This window comes from Trichechus manatus, unplaced genomic scaffold (assembly GCF_000243295.1).
Source record: "Trichechus manatus latirostris isolate Lorelei unplaced genomic scaffold, TriManLat1.0 scaffold00123, whole genome shotgun sequence".
Classification (NCBI taxonomy): Eukaryota; Metazoa; Chordata; class Mammalia; order Sirenia; family Trichechidae; genus Trichechus; species Trichechus manatus.
The window spans coordinates 7993679-8007955 of record NW_004444059.1 but is presented as its reverse complement, the minus strand read 5'-3'; the positions used below and the strand labels follow the sequence as shown (position 1 = coordinate 8007955).

Here is a 14277-nt window from a genome sequence, read left to right as displayed (position 1 = left end):
ATTCGTCTGTTGATGGGCACCTAGGTTGTTTCCATCTTTTTGCTATTGTGAACAGTGCTGCAATGAACATGGGTGTGCATATATCTATTTGTGTGAAGGCTCTTATTTCTCTAGGATATATTCCAAGGAGCAGGATTTCTGGATTGTATGGTACTTCTATTTCTAGCTTTTTAAGGAAGTGCCAAATCAATTTCCAAAGTGGTTGTACCATTTTACATTCCCACCAACAGTGTTTGTTAAGTGTTCCAGTCTCTCCACAACCTCTCCAACATTTATTATTTTGTGTTTTTTGGATTAATGGTACCCTTGTTGGACTGAGATGGTATCTCATTGTAGTTTTGATTTGCATTTCTCTAATGGCTAATGATTGTGAGCATTTCTTCATGTGTCTGTTAGCTGCCTGACTGTCTTCTTTGGCAAAGTGCCTGTTCATACCCTTTGCCCATTTTTTAATTGGGTTATTTGTCTTTTTGTTGTTGAGGTTTTGCAGTATCTTGTAGATTTTAGAGATTAAATGCTGATTGGATTTGTCATAGCCAAAAATTTTTTCCTAGTCTGTAGGTTGTCTTTTTATTCTTTTGGTGAAGTCTTTTGATGAGTATAAGTGTTTCATTTTTGAGAGCTCCCAGTTATCTAGTCTCTTTTCTGGTGCTTGTGCATTGTTACTTATTGTTTATATTCTGTTTATGCCATTTATTAGGGGTCCTAGCATTGTCCCTATTTTTTCTTCCATGATCTTTATCATTTTTGATTTTATATTTAGGTCTTTGATCCCTTTTGAGTTAGTTTTTGTACATGGTGTGAGGTATGGGTCTTGTTTCAGTTTTTTGCAGATGGATATCCAGTTATGCCAGTACCATTTGTTAAAGAGACTATCTTTTCCCCAATTAACAGACTTTGGGTCTTTGTCAAATATCAGCTGCTCATGGGTGGATGAATTTATGTCTGGATTCTCAATTCTGTTCCATTGGTCTATGTATCTGTTGTTGTACAAGTACCAGGCTGTTTTACAGTATGTCTATTTTAAATTAATGATGACTAACTTTAAGTGGATCCTTAATGTTGCCTGGCAGTTATATGTCATTTCACTCATCCACTTACTCTTTCACTCTTAGATGACTGTTTCATGCCTTCACCCCTTTCCTCAAACCCATAACACCTCCTCCTGCATCCTTACTCTCAGCCAATAACTTCGCTTCCTATTTCACAGAGAAAATGAGAGTAATCAAATGAGAATGTCTATAAGTACTCACCCCACATCCATTCATTAACTGCACCTCCTCGCATATCTCTTATTACTGTAGATTCAGCCACTTTGAGGCCACCACCTCTACTTGTGTGCCAGATTCTACCCCTCTTGCTTAACAATATTGCCCCAGCAAGTCTGCCTTCTCCACAGCATAAGCAATTTTTACTCTTCACTGGATCATTCCTGTCAGCATATAGTGTCTCTTATTTCTTCTGTATTTAAAACTCTTTTCAACTCCAGCTTACAGCCCCATTTCTCTTCTTCTTATCCACCCAAAAAGGTAATTTTTTTTTAATCTTGAAAGATTTGCCTATACTGTCTAAAAATTTATGTCTAATTTCTATTCTCTCTTAAACACACTCCAATTTGATTTTCATTTCTACTTCACCATTAAACCTTTCTTTTCTACGTCACCAAACAACTGCCATGCTGCTAAAGCTGATGGTCAGTTCTCACTTGTATCTCATCTGATCTACCAGCAGCAGTGCACATGGTTAACCCCTCTTTCCTCCAAGATTTAGTTTTTATACCTGGCTTCAGGAAGCAAGCCCATACTTTGTTAATTTCCTTGTACCCCACTCTCATTCTCCTTTGCTCTCTCCTCCTTAACTCCATGCCCTTTTAACATTTGAGTGCTAAAAATTTGGTCTTTCAGCCTCATCTCTATTTCAGTGAACTCATTATGATCTCATTCATGCTCATGGCTTTAAATATTATTTGCATGCTGAAAATTCAGCCATCTCTTCCCCCTGAACTCCAGAGTTGCCCTGACAACATTAACTTATCAAACTTAAGGACAAAATGGAATCCAGATCTTTCTCTAAATCTGTTATTTTTTATACTCTTGTTCATAACAGTTAAAGACAACTTGTCTTTTCAGTTGCTCAGACCAAAAACTTTGGTCTTGTCCTTGATTTTTCTCTTTCTCTCATGCCCCATACTTCATTTATCAAGAAATCTTATCACTCCACTCTCAAATATATGTGGAAATATGACACTTCTTACTACCTAAACTGCTATCCCCTGATGCATTTCAACATCATCTCTTTCCTGGATTATTGACATAGTATATTAACAGGTCTTCCAGCTTTCCACTTTGTCCCCTTTCTCCCACAGTTAATTCTCAACCCAGTAGCCAGACAGATGTTTTAAAAAACTTAAGTCAAATCGTGGCTCTTTTTTGCTTAAATTAAAAACTCTCCTTCAAAGTAAAGGCCAGAATCATTTTATAGGCCTAAAAGGACCCAAATGATCTCCTTGGCCCCGGTTCCCTCTCTGATATCCTCTCTGCTGCTATCTCTCTGCTCTTATCTTCAGCCACACTGGGTTTCTCACTGTTCATTGAATATGCAAGATCCCCTCTCAACTCAGAGCACCCATCTTCCTGCTGCCCAGAATGCTACCCCCAAGGATACTGGCACAACTGGCTTCCTTGCCTCCTGCAAAACTTTGCTTCCATGTCAGCTCGGGGCCGGGATTGCTGACCGCTTGATTGCCTACTTCAATATCACCCTTGCCCTAGTATTTTCCCTCCTTCTTTGCTGCTTACTTTTTGGCATAATATTTATTCCTTCTAGTATACCATAGGTTTGAATTTTCATTATTTCCTACTATGTCATTTCCAATTTATAAGAACCATGATGGCAGAAATCTTTTACTAACTTATTCACTACTGTATCTTAAATAGTTAGAAGTCTGCTTGGCATATTTTTAGTACCCAGTAAATGTTTGTTGAAAGAATGAAAGCAAAAGCATGAAAATAAAAGGCATGGCATATGGTGTGTGTGGGAGCCACAAACACTTCAGAGTTACTGGAGGATAGCATAGGAGACAGTGATGCAAGGATGTATTCTATGGAAAATCTTGACTTCGCCTGTACTTCATTATAGAGATGGAATGGCCTCCTGTGGGGAGGAAAATTCTGCTTAGACCCCTTAAACTTTTAATTAAAGCTACTAGTCTTACCAGATTTCTAAAGCTTGTAGATCTGTTTTTATTCAACACGTTAAGAAAACTGCACTCCAGGTTTCAGAGAATTCTGAACTGCCTAATATCTAATTCCTTTGAAGAACCAAGGTAACAGAGCAAATAATTATAGGAGATAATTCAAAAGAACTATTATTTCTCCTTTACAAATAAGGCATTCTAAGTTTTATTAAGTCAAATCAACCACTAGTAGGCCACGTAATTAAACCTTATAGACAATGCATCCAGATGATCCAATTGTTTATTCTTATTATTGTATTATGTAATGTGACATCTCTGTGTCACCTGTGTGAGACCAAGGCAGGAAAGGTGTTGATATTCCTGTATTCCTGTATTGCTAAGATGGTGTACAAAATAAAATCACTACCAATTACTATATTCACCAGTATTCAATGTTTTTGAATTATCTCCATATGTTACAAAGAAAATGTAATAAGGAAAAAAAATACTAAATCAGATTACATATGCTATAAAATATGTATATACTTATGCATATTTATGAATATATGCAATGTTGACGGGCTTTAGTGAACTCATAAAAATGCCTTATATTCTTTTTATTTATCTGCATGTTAAATATTTTCTGTAAGATGTGTATGTTACTTTTGTCATGAAATGAATACAATAAAATTTGTAAATTCCAAAGAAAATTAAAAGGCTACCCTCCACTCAGAATCTTCTCCTCCTATGCCCTTTTTTATTTTATATTAATTAATTTGAGGATGCCGCAGAACCAGGCTGCATTTTGTTCTGTCGTACATAGGGTCACTCTGAGTTGGAAATGACTCGACAGCACCTAGCAACAACATTTGAAGTAGTTAACTTAAATACTCAAAAAGTCTTAAAGATTGTTTGCTTGCATGCACTCTAGAAATAACTTTAATTTTTTTTTTCTTTTGGGGAATTCCTAGCATTTTCTCATTTTCCTAGCATTTTCTCTTTGGCTGTCAAGTAGATCAGATCAAATAATTTGAGGTTGAGATCAATTTCACTCATGCAGGCATTTCACCAATCATAGTCACTACACAGTATGTAGTTTGTAATATGGTAAGGGTATTTAAGTGACCAAGTAATGTTTCAAGTTCTACAGTGGGAGATTACAGTGTCAGCCAGCTCAAAGTTCCATCAAAAAGGAATATATACCTGAGGCAGTGGAGAAAAACACATTTATCCAAAAAGAGAGGAGACAGTATCATAATCAATTAAGCTGTAATTCTTTAAAACCTCAGTTATTAGTTTGAAAAATTTATGTTCTGAGAAAAACATGAATTCATGAATTAGCTCTCCAATAAAACATGGTTCACAAATAGGAAAATAATTATGAATTAGATTATAGTTACCTCATTAAAGTTTACCTGAAGATCTATGGAAATCCAATTCCAATGCTCTAACAGTGATTTCAGAATGCAAACAATATCTGATGTATCATTCTTCAGTGTAAGATTAACTAAATGTAATATTGATACTCAAGATTATGACAGATGTTGTGACTCACATTTGACATTTACCATGTTCTTTACTTTTTAGCATATCCTGAGTGGGTAGAACATATCAATGACACAGAGGTGGATATAGGCAGTGATCTCTACTGGCCTTGTGTGGCCACAGGCAAGCCCATTCCTACAATCAGATGGCTGAAAAATGGATATGCGGTATGTTTGTTCAAGTGCCTTGTTGTTCTTGACATGTTGGGCAACATTTCAGGGTGGTCTGGGATAAATTTAGCATGAAAGGCAATAGAGTAAGGATACTTGGGCCCTGAAATACAAAAGCTTCCTAAAAAAATTGAAACAAAACTGAACATAAAGTATCTTCCTTGAACTTAAGCAACTTTCTGTAATCTTATCTCTACCTTCTCTCTCTCCCTTATTTTTTCCTGTTTCACTTTTCCTCCTCTTCCTACTCATCTGTCTCCATTACCTGATATTGTCCTCTTTTTCTTGCCATTGTTGCCCTAACTCCACAGAAACAGAGGTAAGAGCACAGCTCTAAGTCATACCTTTAGCCCTGGGGACAAGTAGCAGCAGTGGGATCCTTCACTACCTTCCCACTGTAATCTCCCAGCTGGGCCAAGAGGGAAAAAGGTGGACTCTCAGCTCTGTAGGATGACTAGAACAAGAGCTACCAGGTATGGTAAGTGGGTTTTACTTCCCCATGCCATGGAAATCCCACTTCACTCGCCTTAGGTCACAGTGGGGGCAGATGAAAATAGTGTATCTAAATTAAAAGATAACCAAGCCCAAACCTAAATGAAAGCGTTTCAATTAAAGTTTATGAAGAATATGTGTTTTACTTTGTGTTCTTTTTAGTATCATAAAGGAGAATTGAGACTATATGATGTGACTTTTGAAAATGCCGGAATGTACCAGTGCATAGCTGAAAACACACATGGTGCCATTTATGCAAATGCTGAGCTGAAGATCTTGGGTCAGTATCATCTTTAATTCTGTTAAACGTTCAGCAAGAAAACAGCATTCACACACACATACAAACAATGATCATAGGATATCTGTAGATCATATTTGGTTTCATGTTACTTTCTTCAGTTGCTAAACTTGAAAACTTTTAAAATGTGGTCTGGAATGGACTGATATCTTTGTTTTTCCTTTTATGAAAGAATGTTAAATAGAGAAATGGTAGCTTTATAATTTTCTTATGTTGGTTGAAATTCCAACTACACATAAGTTCTTACTTTACTAAATTGTAACATCATCTTATTTTTAACTGAGTGGTTTGAACTCTATAATAAATTTGAGGCAACATGGAGTGTAATGGTTTTTAACATTGTTTTAAAATAATTAAGCAAAATTTACGCACATCAATTTATACAAGTCTGGTACTCTCCTATATCTGGGCAGGTAAACACAGCGTGCAGAATCACGTAACAGTGCAGATTGATGTTACAACACTGCATGCGATCAGATGAGTCTTTAGTACTTTCTGGCTTTATCAGTCCCCAAGTCTCATGCTCTACAGTTACTGTTCCAAACCTTCAGGATATTCCTCAAGCCCTTATTTCTCCCTGATTCCCCCTTTCATATTGCCATCTTGCTTCTCCATTAAAATTGAAACCCTTTGGCATGAAACAGTTCAGCTTCCAATCCCTCAGTCAAAACTATCTCTTCACTGCACTTGTCCTTTTAATACTCTACACCTAGAGGAAGAAGTATATCTTGTATATCTCCTTCTTATCCAAAAATAATCCCTGTACCTCTGATTCATATTCATTCCTTTTCACTTTTACTGATACTTGATATCAACAGCTATCCCTGCTCTTGTATGTTTATTCCTAACATCTATAGTTAAGATTAAAGATATAAGATATATATGTATATATCCAGTTGCTGTGGAGTCAACTCTGACTCAACGTGACCCCATATGTTGCAGAGTAGAACTCTACAGGGTTTTCAAGGCTGTGACCTTTCAGAAGCAGATCACAGACCTTTCCTCCAAGATGACTCTGGGTGGGTTCAAACCACAAACCTTTTGCTTATCTGTTTGTGCCATCTGGGGAATTCCTAAATTGGAGATAGTAGCACATAATTCAAATGTGGCTGAGAGGACTGACCATGACCTTATGTCAGTGTTCATATTAGTACTCAATCCCTCCAGCCTCTCTTTTTAACTTCCCTTGTGTAATTGAGATAAAATAATTGAATCAGATGTAAATTTCAGGGTAAATGTATGGATATACAACATTTTATTATGACTAAAGTTTATAATATTTAATCCAATTATCATAAAGTATTGTACATTTGAAATGGGCAAATTTTATGATATGTAAAATATAACTCAATAGAGTTGTTAAATAAAATAAAAAGTATTATATTAGGCATGAAATGTTGACTAGTCATGGCTGATAATATTTGGTGAGATTAACCCTTTCTATAGATTATTAATCAAAAAGGGAATAAAAGATAGATACTATATCAGAGGGAAATTGTATTTTTTTTTTCTTTTTAACAAAAGAGAAAAATAATAATTTGTTTTCCTTTCAGCTCTGGCTCCTACTTTTGAAATGAATCCTATGAAGAAAAAGATCTTGGCTGCTAAAGGAGGAAGGGTTATAATTGAATGCAAACCTAAAGCTGCACCTAAACCAAAATTTTCATGGAGTAAAGGGACAGAGTGGCTTGTCAATAGTAGCAAGTAAGTTTAGAGAACTGAAAATTCAATCACAATTCATTATGTCAGAAAGTTTTTTTTCCCCATAGAGGACTTGTTTTCATATTAAAATCCAAATGTTGTTTGTTTTAACTTTTTTCCACAGGAGATAGTGTAATTCTAAGATGAACAGAATAGGTAACATTCACCATCAGAATCTATTATAATTGAGTTTCAATTTTTAGGATTCTGTAATTTATAAGGAAGTTAAAAAAATTGAGACTCAGTGATTCTTTTATGAATTGTCCAAAGTCACTCAGCTAATGAACAAATGGCTCTTGGGAAATAAATAGAATCTCTCTTTTTTTTTTTTTCTCTAACAAGGACATCGATAATTTTTTTCATATTTGAAGTAATTAATCTACTCAATATTTAAATCAGAAAAAAAGGTGATTTCAAAGTACAGATAATCTCTTTCTATCTTCTGAAATGAACAGAAACTTCTCATCTTCTAATAAGTAGGCCATCTACCAATGTATTAGTGGCTTTGGGAAAAAAGAAAACAAAAAGGCAATTTGTGACTTGCATAGATAATTTATACTGGAGTCACCCTGAATAGTTTCTGTGAATTTCTTAGATATGCATACCAAAACCAAACCCTTTGCCATCAAGTTGATTCCAACTCATAGAGACCCTATATATGTATGACCAAACTCATCGCCATCGAGTCGATTCTGACTCACAGTCACCGTGTAGGAAAGAGTAGAACTGCCTCATAGGGTTTCCAAGGCGAGGCTGGTGGATTCAAACTGCCAGCCTTTTGGTTAGCAGCCAGATTCTTAACCACTGTGCCACCAGGGACCCATATGTATATAGTGAGTACTAAATTATGAGGAGGAGAAAACCAGCATGGGGAAGAGGAGAAACAAGGCTTGGGGAAGGGGCAGGGATATTCCAGGCAGTGAGAGCATCATGTGTAAAGGCCCTAAGACAGGGGATATGGGATATATATATATAAAGAATTTCAAGAACTAAAATTAGTATGGCTGGTCTTTAGAGGAAAATGGCAAATAATTTTAAGAGATGGGGCATAGTAAGCCAAATCTTCTGTGCTAACGGGCTTGGGCTTCATCTAAGAACAACTGAAGTGTCTAAAGATATGAATGAGGTAGTTTTTACCTTTTAAAGTTATTATTCTGAAACAATTGTAGAAACTGGATTTCCTTCACAATAAAGTAGGTAAGATGGGTATTAACATTCCTTTTGTGGTGTGTTGAAACCTAGGAAGTTAAAGTGACCTGCAGATATATTGATAATATCCAGATTGGAACTTGAACTTATGTCATGTCAGCATGGAACTAGAACGTGCCAATACAGTTCTTTCTTGGAATGATCACAAGTTTGGCTGTGAACTGGAAGGGAGGAATACAGTGGCAGCAGTTGCTTCCTCGAACACATTAACTTTTAAAGCTAGTATATTTGACAAAAGAGTTATTACGACTTTTACAAAAATAGTATTAGAAGAGTAAGTCTAAAAGGATGAGTCAATATGTTCAATTTGCTGCTGAAACATTAATGGTCAGACAATGAGGAATACAGAGACCTCGATCAAAGGGTAGCTCTGTATTAGGCGTGCACTCTTGCAACAACAAATAGCACAGCATTCCCCGTTGGCCCTACCCTTAGCTCTCTCCCCTTGAAGATAGAATCTTTCTCTGATTCTGATGAGAAGCAGCGTTATGGGCCTCTCCAAGTATTTTCCAAAACTGTGTTCATGGACTTGTATTTCCCTATTTATCAGCATGTGTTCAAAAAAGAGAAGAAAACCTAGCTCCTAAAATTCCTACTAATTGTCTCCGTTATATAATATTTTTTAAGTCTTTAAATCAAGTTGTATTACTTCCTTGAAGAAAGCTTCTACAAATCTAACTGTTGCTCATTACATTAATACATAAATGAATTAAATCTCAGGTTATTTGTGTACACTTTGTAACAGATATAGTTTTTCATGCACAATTAAGTTTGAATGTTGTATAATAGTATGTTTAAAGAAAAGTTAAATAAATAATTATTCTTAGGGAAGTAAAATATTTCTACTGGAAAAAGAATATCTAAGAAGTAACTAAATAACTGTCTTTAAGCATAAACAAAATCCCACTCTGATTCTCTTATTTACCATGTAATGAAGTTATTTCTATTCCTGGTTAGTGGCATGTAAATGATTTTTGCAGTATTTGCTATCAGTAGGGAGAGAATATGAATCTTGAGTTGTAGTTAAGTACTTAACTGTATGGTTTTGTGTTGGGCTCAAAGTATAGATTTTCTTCAATAGAATTTTTTTTAGTTGCCAATTTGTATCCAATGGACTGTTATCAGCTCCAAAATGAGTTTTATCTGACCATTTATGTGAGAACATCTCGATGATTCTCTTCTATTCCAGAATGCATATGCTTTCACAATTAGTAAATAAGTTGCAGTTTACCCTGGAATAATTCTGGCAATAATAGATGACTACATCTGTTTAAGACCAAATTGTTTCTAGTTTGTTTGACTGTGTATCCATATCATATTATCTAGAAATAAGGATAAGGTCCTAAGACTTTAATCTACATTGATTTAAGAACAAGGATAATATTATTAAAAAAATCAAGTTCCCTAAATATTCTTATTAAAATTAATTTTAATGTTATGGGAAAAGTGCCTGAAAATGACACAAGGAAACATGCTCTTTAGAGATGATAAAGATTGACTGAGAGCTAACATTTGTGAACAAACTAAAAATATTAGTGTGGACTCTAGAAAGTATAGCTGCATTTTTTTGCATTAAAGCTTGACTACAATTTTAATTGCTTTGATTGTAATATAGTTAAATGGGGTTGGGGTGGAAAATTGGTTAATTATTACAGTATTTTGATACTGAATTTCTTCTCCAGGAAGAAAAAAATATTCTGAAATGAGCTTTAGGTTGGAACTGGATAGTTATAGAAGAGAAACTAAATCCTGGAACATAGTGGGGTTTTTTTGTAGTATTTTATTTTATGGAGATTGTTTAAAACAAGGCAGATAAATAGTATTTTTCTTTTATCGGGCTTTGCTCTTAGAGTGTAATGGATGAAGAATTATTTGCATGTTTGTACAAAGCTTTGAAGATAATTTAAGGTTTTGAAACAGATCCATTTAAAGAAAGTAACAACCCAATCACAGGCAATTTAATATTGAATCCACGTTTGAGGCATTATATAATAAAACAGCATTTTTTTTTTTTAAGCCTCCAGGGGAGAGAGGAACATGTTGAGGGAAATGGTCCAGTATAAAACTTTAGGTTCTGTTCAAAAAAAATTTCCTACGTAGTAATCTGTTATAGAAGGGAGGTTTTCCAATACCTTTCTTTAAAAATCCCTAAATATATATATATATATTTAGAGCTAATATGTATATATATGTGTGTGTGTATTTATATTTGTCTGTAATAGAGTGGAAAGGAAAATCCTAACTTCTAAATCTGAACTGAAGCTCTGAAGTCCCACTTCTAGAAGATTTGGGCTCATTTCTTTCAGACCAGACACTGTGGTTTCAGCCTGTCCCATAGTGGTTCTAATGTCATTTTATGGTGGTGTTTGGATAACCACTTGCTTCAGTTAAACTCCATGTAGTTTATTCATGCAAAAAAGGTGTATTGAATGTCTGCTGAATGATTAGTACTTCACTACTTAGTGAGTTTCAAGCACACAGTAGCTGTTCAATACATATTTGTTTAACAAATTAAATAAGCTAACTCATAAGTTACGTGCTGGGGAAACAAACAAAGCAGATGCAAATTCCTGATATCAGGATGTTACCATCTAATGGAGGGATGAATTTCACGGTAAAATGGAAGTATGTCAGATGCAATGTGTATCAGGAAAAAAAACCTGGAATGTGGAACAAGATGCTGTGTGTGTGTGTGTATGTGCACTTGTGCTCACACAATACCAAATAGAATGTCCAGGGAAGCTTTCACTGAGAAGGTATCATTTGAACAAAGGCTAAAGGATTCGAGGAACAAATTGTGAGATTGTCCAGGTCCTCACAGGGCAATCAAAAGACTATGGCTTTTACTCTAGAGGAAATGGAAAGCCACTGGAGGGTTTTGAGCTGTAGTGCAACATAATAGGACTTATGTTTTAAAGGCTCACTCTGGCTAACATGTGGAAAGAGACGACAGAGCAGCAAAAGTATACGCAGGAAGGCCAGTTAAAAATCTCTTGCAATAGCCCAGGAAAGAGATGAAAGTTGTTAGTTCTCCAACTACTATATAACGCTGAGAGAGAGTATTTAAAAATAAAAAAAAAAAGGCTAGAATGTTTCACTTAAAAAAATCTTGGTATTACTGTCAATTAACTTGTGTAAAATGTAATGATTGGAAGATATTAGAGTATGTAACCTTAGACGTAGAATAATAAAGTATTTCATTAAATTAATTTTGTAAATTACATGTTTTTTTCTTTCATTTCAATAGAGTACTCATTTGGGAAGATGGTAGCTTGGAAATCAATAACATTACAAGGAACGATGGAGGTATCTACACATGCTTTGCAGAAAATAATCGAGGGAAAGCTAATAGCACTGGGACTCTTGTTATCACAAGTAAGAAATCATCCAGTTAATATTGTGGTTTTTTTTTTTTTTTTTAAGTTTGTGGTGCTTAATTTCTAATGTTCTATACCCATTGCCGTTGAGTCAATTCTGACTCATAGCGACCCTATAGGACAGAGTAGAACTGCCCTTTAGGGTTTTGAAGGAGTGACTGGTAGATTTGAACTGCCGACCTTTTCATTAGCAGCTGTAGCTCTTAACCACTGCACCACCAGGGCTCCAAAATTTGCACTGTCAGGAGTGGGATTCGAACCCATGCATCCAGGGGAGACTGCGACCTGAATGCAGCACCTTAGACTGAACAGCCATCCTGATTTGCTTAGTGTTCTGTAAGATATATGAATCAGCCTTAAGCCTCTAGGCAGTCCACGTATTGATAAGTTTCCATTTTAAAACCCTTTTGTGAAAGTTTCTTGCTTGACGAAGTTGTTCCTGGAATTCTGAGTTTAAAATATCCGTGCCGTGGCACAGAGAAATCAAAATGTATTGATTATATTCTTTCAATGTATCAGATAATATGGAGTCTCATATTTTCTTGAATTGTGTTTTACTCCTTTATTTAAAAAATGTATAGATCCCACACGAATTATATTGGCTCCAATTAACGCTGATATCACTGTTGGAGAAAATGCTACCATGCAGTGTGCTGCTGCGGCCGATCCCGCTCTGGATCTCACATTTGTTTGGTCCTTCAATGGCTATGTGATTGATTTTAACAAAGAGAATATACATTACCAGCGGAATTTTATGGTAAGTGTTTAAAATATCTTATTAACATCCCAATGAGCTGTATGTATCTGTACTGCAACTTCTATTGCTATAATCATTTTAATGAGATGGAAAAGCAAGTTTAAAAAGGTTTTCATGGTTTTTTTAAATTAGTTGTAGCCATACTGAGCCTTTTTAAAAATGGCTAACCATAAGAATTTTGGTAAAGATATTAATCAATAAATGTTCATTGAACTGTAGGTACTTTTCTCCCCTTATTGGCAATACAATTTTCATATTGCTGTTTATTACACCTCAGCATATATGGACTCTAGGTTCCAGCGCCTTCGGTTTCCCTTTAAATGAAGTAAAAGCATGGAACTTATACTTGTGTTATGAGTAAAGCATTTACATTATTATTTGGTGGTTAAAAAAAAAAATGACAAGATACATATGTTGGAAAGTTTAGGAAATAGCCACTGTGGTTTGAAGGAGGTTAAATGTGTGTATTTTATTTTAAGAATTGGAAGGCATACACATATGCAATTCCTATACTTAAACATAGTGATGTAAAGAGTCCATATATAGAAATCAATAAAATAGAGACAAGAGTCTAGGAAATAATGGAGGAATAACAATTTTCAGAGGAACATCACTGGTGTACCATAGGCTGTCTGGGTTACAATGTATTTAAAAAACAAATTGATTCACTGTTCTACTAGTCTGTTCTCTACAAAGGAAACCATTTAGAAGCCTAAAGACCTATTTAGAGCATATGGTTTCAAGAAAAGTTTAGTTTTAGTTATAGAAATCAATATTTAATATAAAAATACAACTTTTTATTGACTCAGTAGAATATTTAAGGTATTTTAAGTCCTATAAAATTTGAATTATATTAATAATATTATACCAACATAATAATATTATAGTATGATATTATTATAATAATACTATGCTTTCACATATTCCAGTTTTGTTTTGTTTTTTAACTCCTCTGAAACTTTCAACTTCAAAAATCCAAAGCAAGTTGTCAGTCAAGTTAAGGAAGACAGGCTTTAACTACACGGGGACATTTCTTTTCACATTTTTATTAAATAGATGCACATGAGCAACAATCAGTACTATATCAGTGTTTGTGCCTTCCATATGTTAACTGTACTTCAGGCTCTTGTCTTTTTAATTCAATTGGTCCATCTATAACTAGACCAACTGTAACTGTAAATCTACAGCAAGCTTACCAAATGCCTTTCTGTTTCTGAACCAAACTTATACTTTCAAAAACAAACAAAAAATCCTGTGAATTGGCAGAGAACTCTATTAAAATACATGACTACTGTGTATTTTAATATTACATTATTTGATATTTTATTCCTTATATGTCTGAAACTATTTGCAAGTACTGAATCATAAGCATGCCCAACATTAGTGAAATTGGCACCAAGACTTTTAGTAATTTCTTCTAATTTCTTTTTGTTTGTTAAGAAAAGCAAATGCCACTCAGATTTTAATCATTTTAAAAGGGCAAAAGTGGACTAAACAGAGAGCTTATTGAAAAAAATATACTTCTGAATTTGTTTAGTTCTTTAGTATTATAA

The 14277-nt window shown here is 34.8% G+C and overlaps 1 protein-coding gene across 3 annotated transcripts in view; it reads left to right on the top strand.

Moving 5' to 3' along the window:
- CNTN1 (contactin 1) overlaps positions 1–14277 on the top strand; it is a 262164-nt gene that overhangs the window by 110854 nt on the left and 137033 nt on the right. For all 3 annotated transcript variants that reach the window (XM_004384584.2, XM_004384585.2, XM_004384586.2), the window contains 5 exons: positions 4763–4887; positions 5545–5662; positions 7234–7384; positions 11838–11965; positions 12549–12724. In XM_004384584.2, the coding sequence (XP_004384641.1) occupies positions 4763–4887; positions 5545–5662; positions 7234–7384; positions 11838–11965; positions 12549–12724 (698 nt within the window). The remainder of the gene's footprint in view (positions 1–4762; positions 4888–5544; positions 5663–7233; positions 7385–11837; positions 11966–12548; positions 12725–14277) is intronic.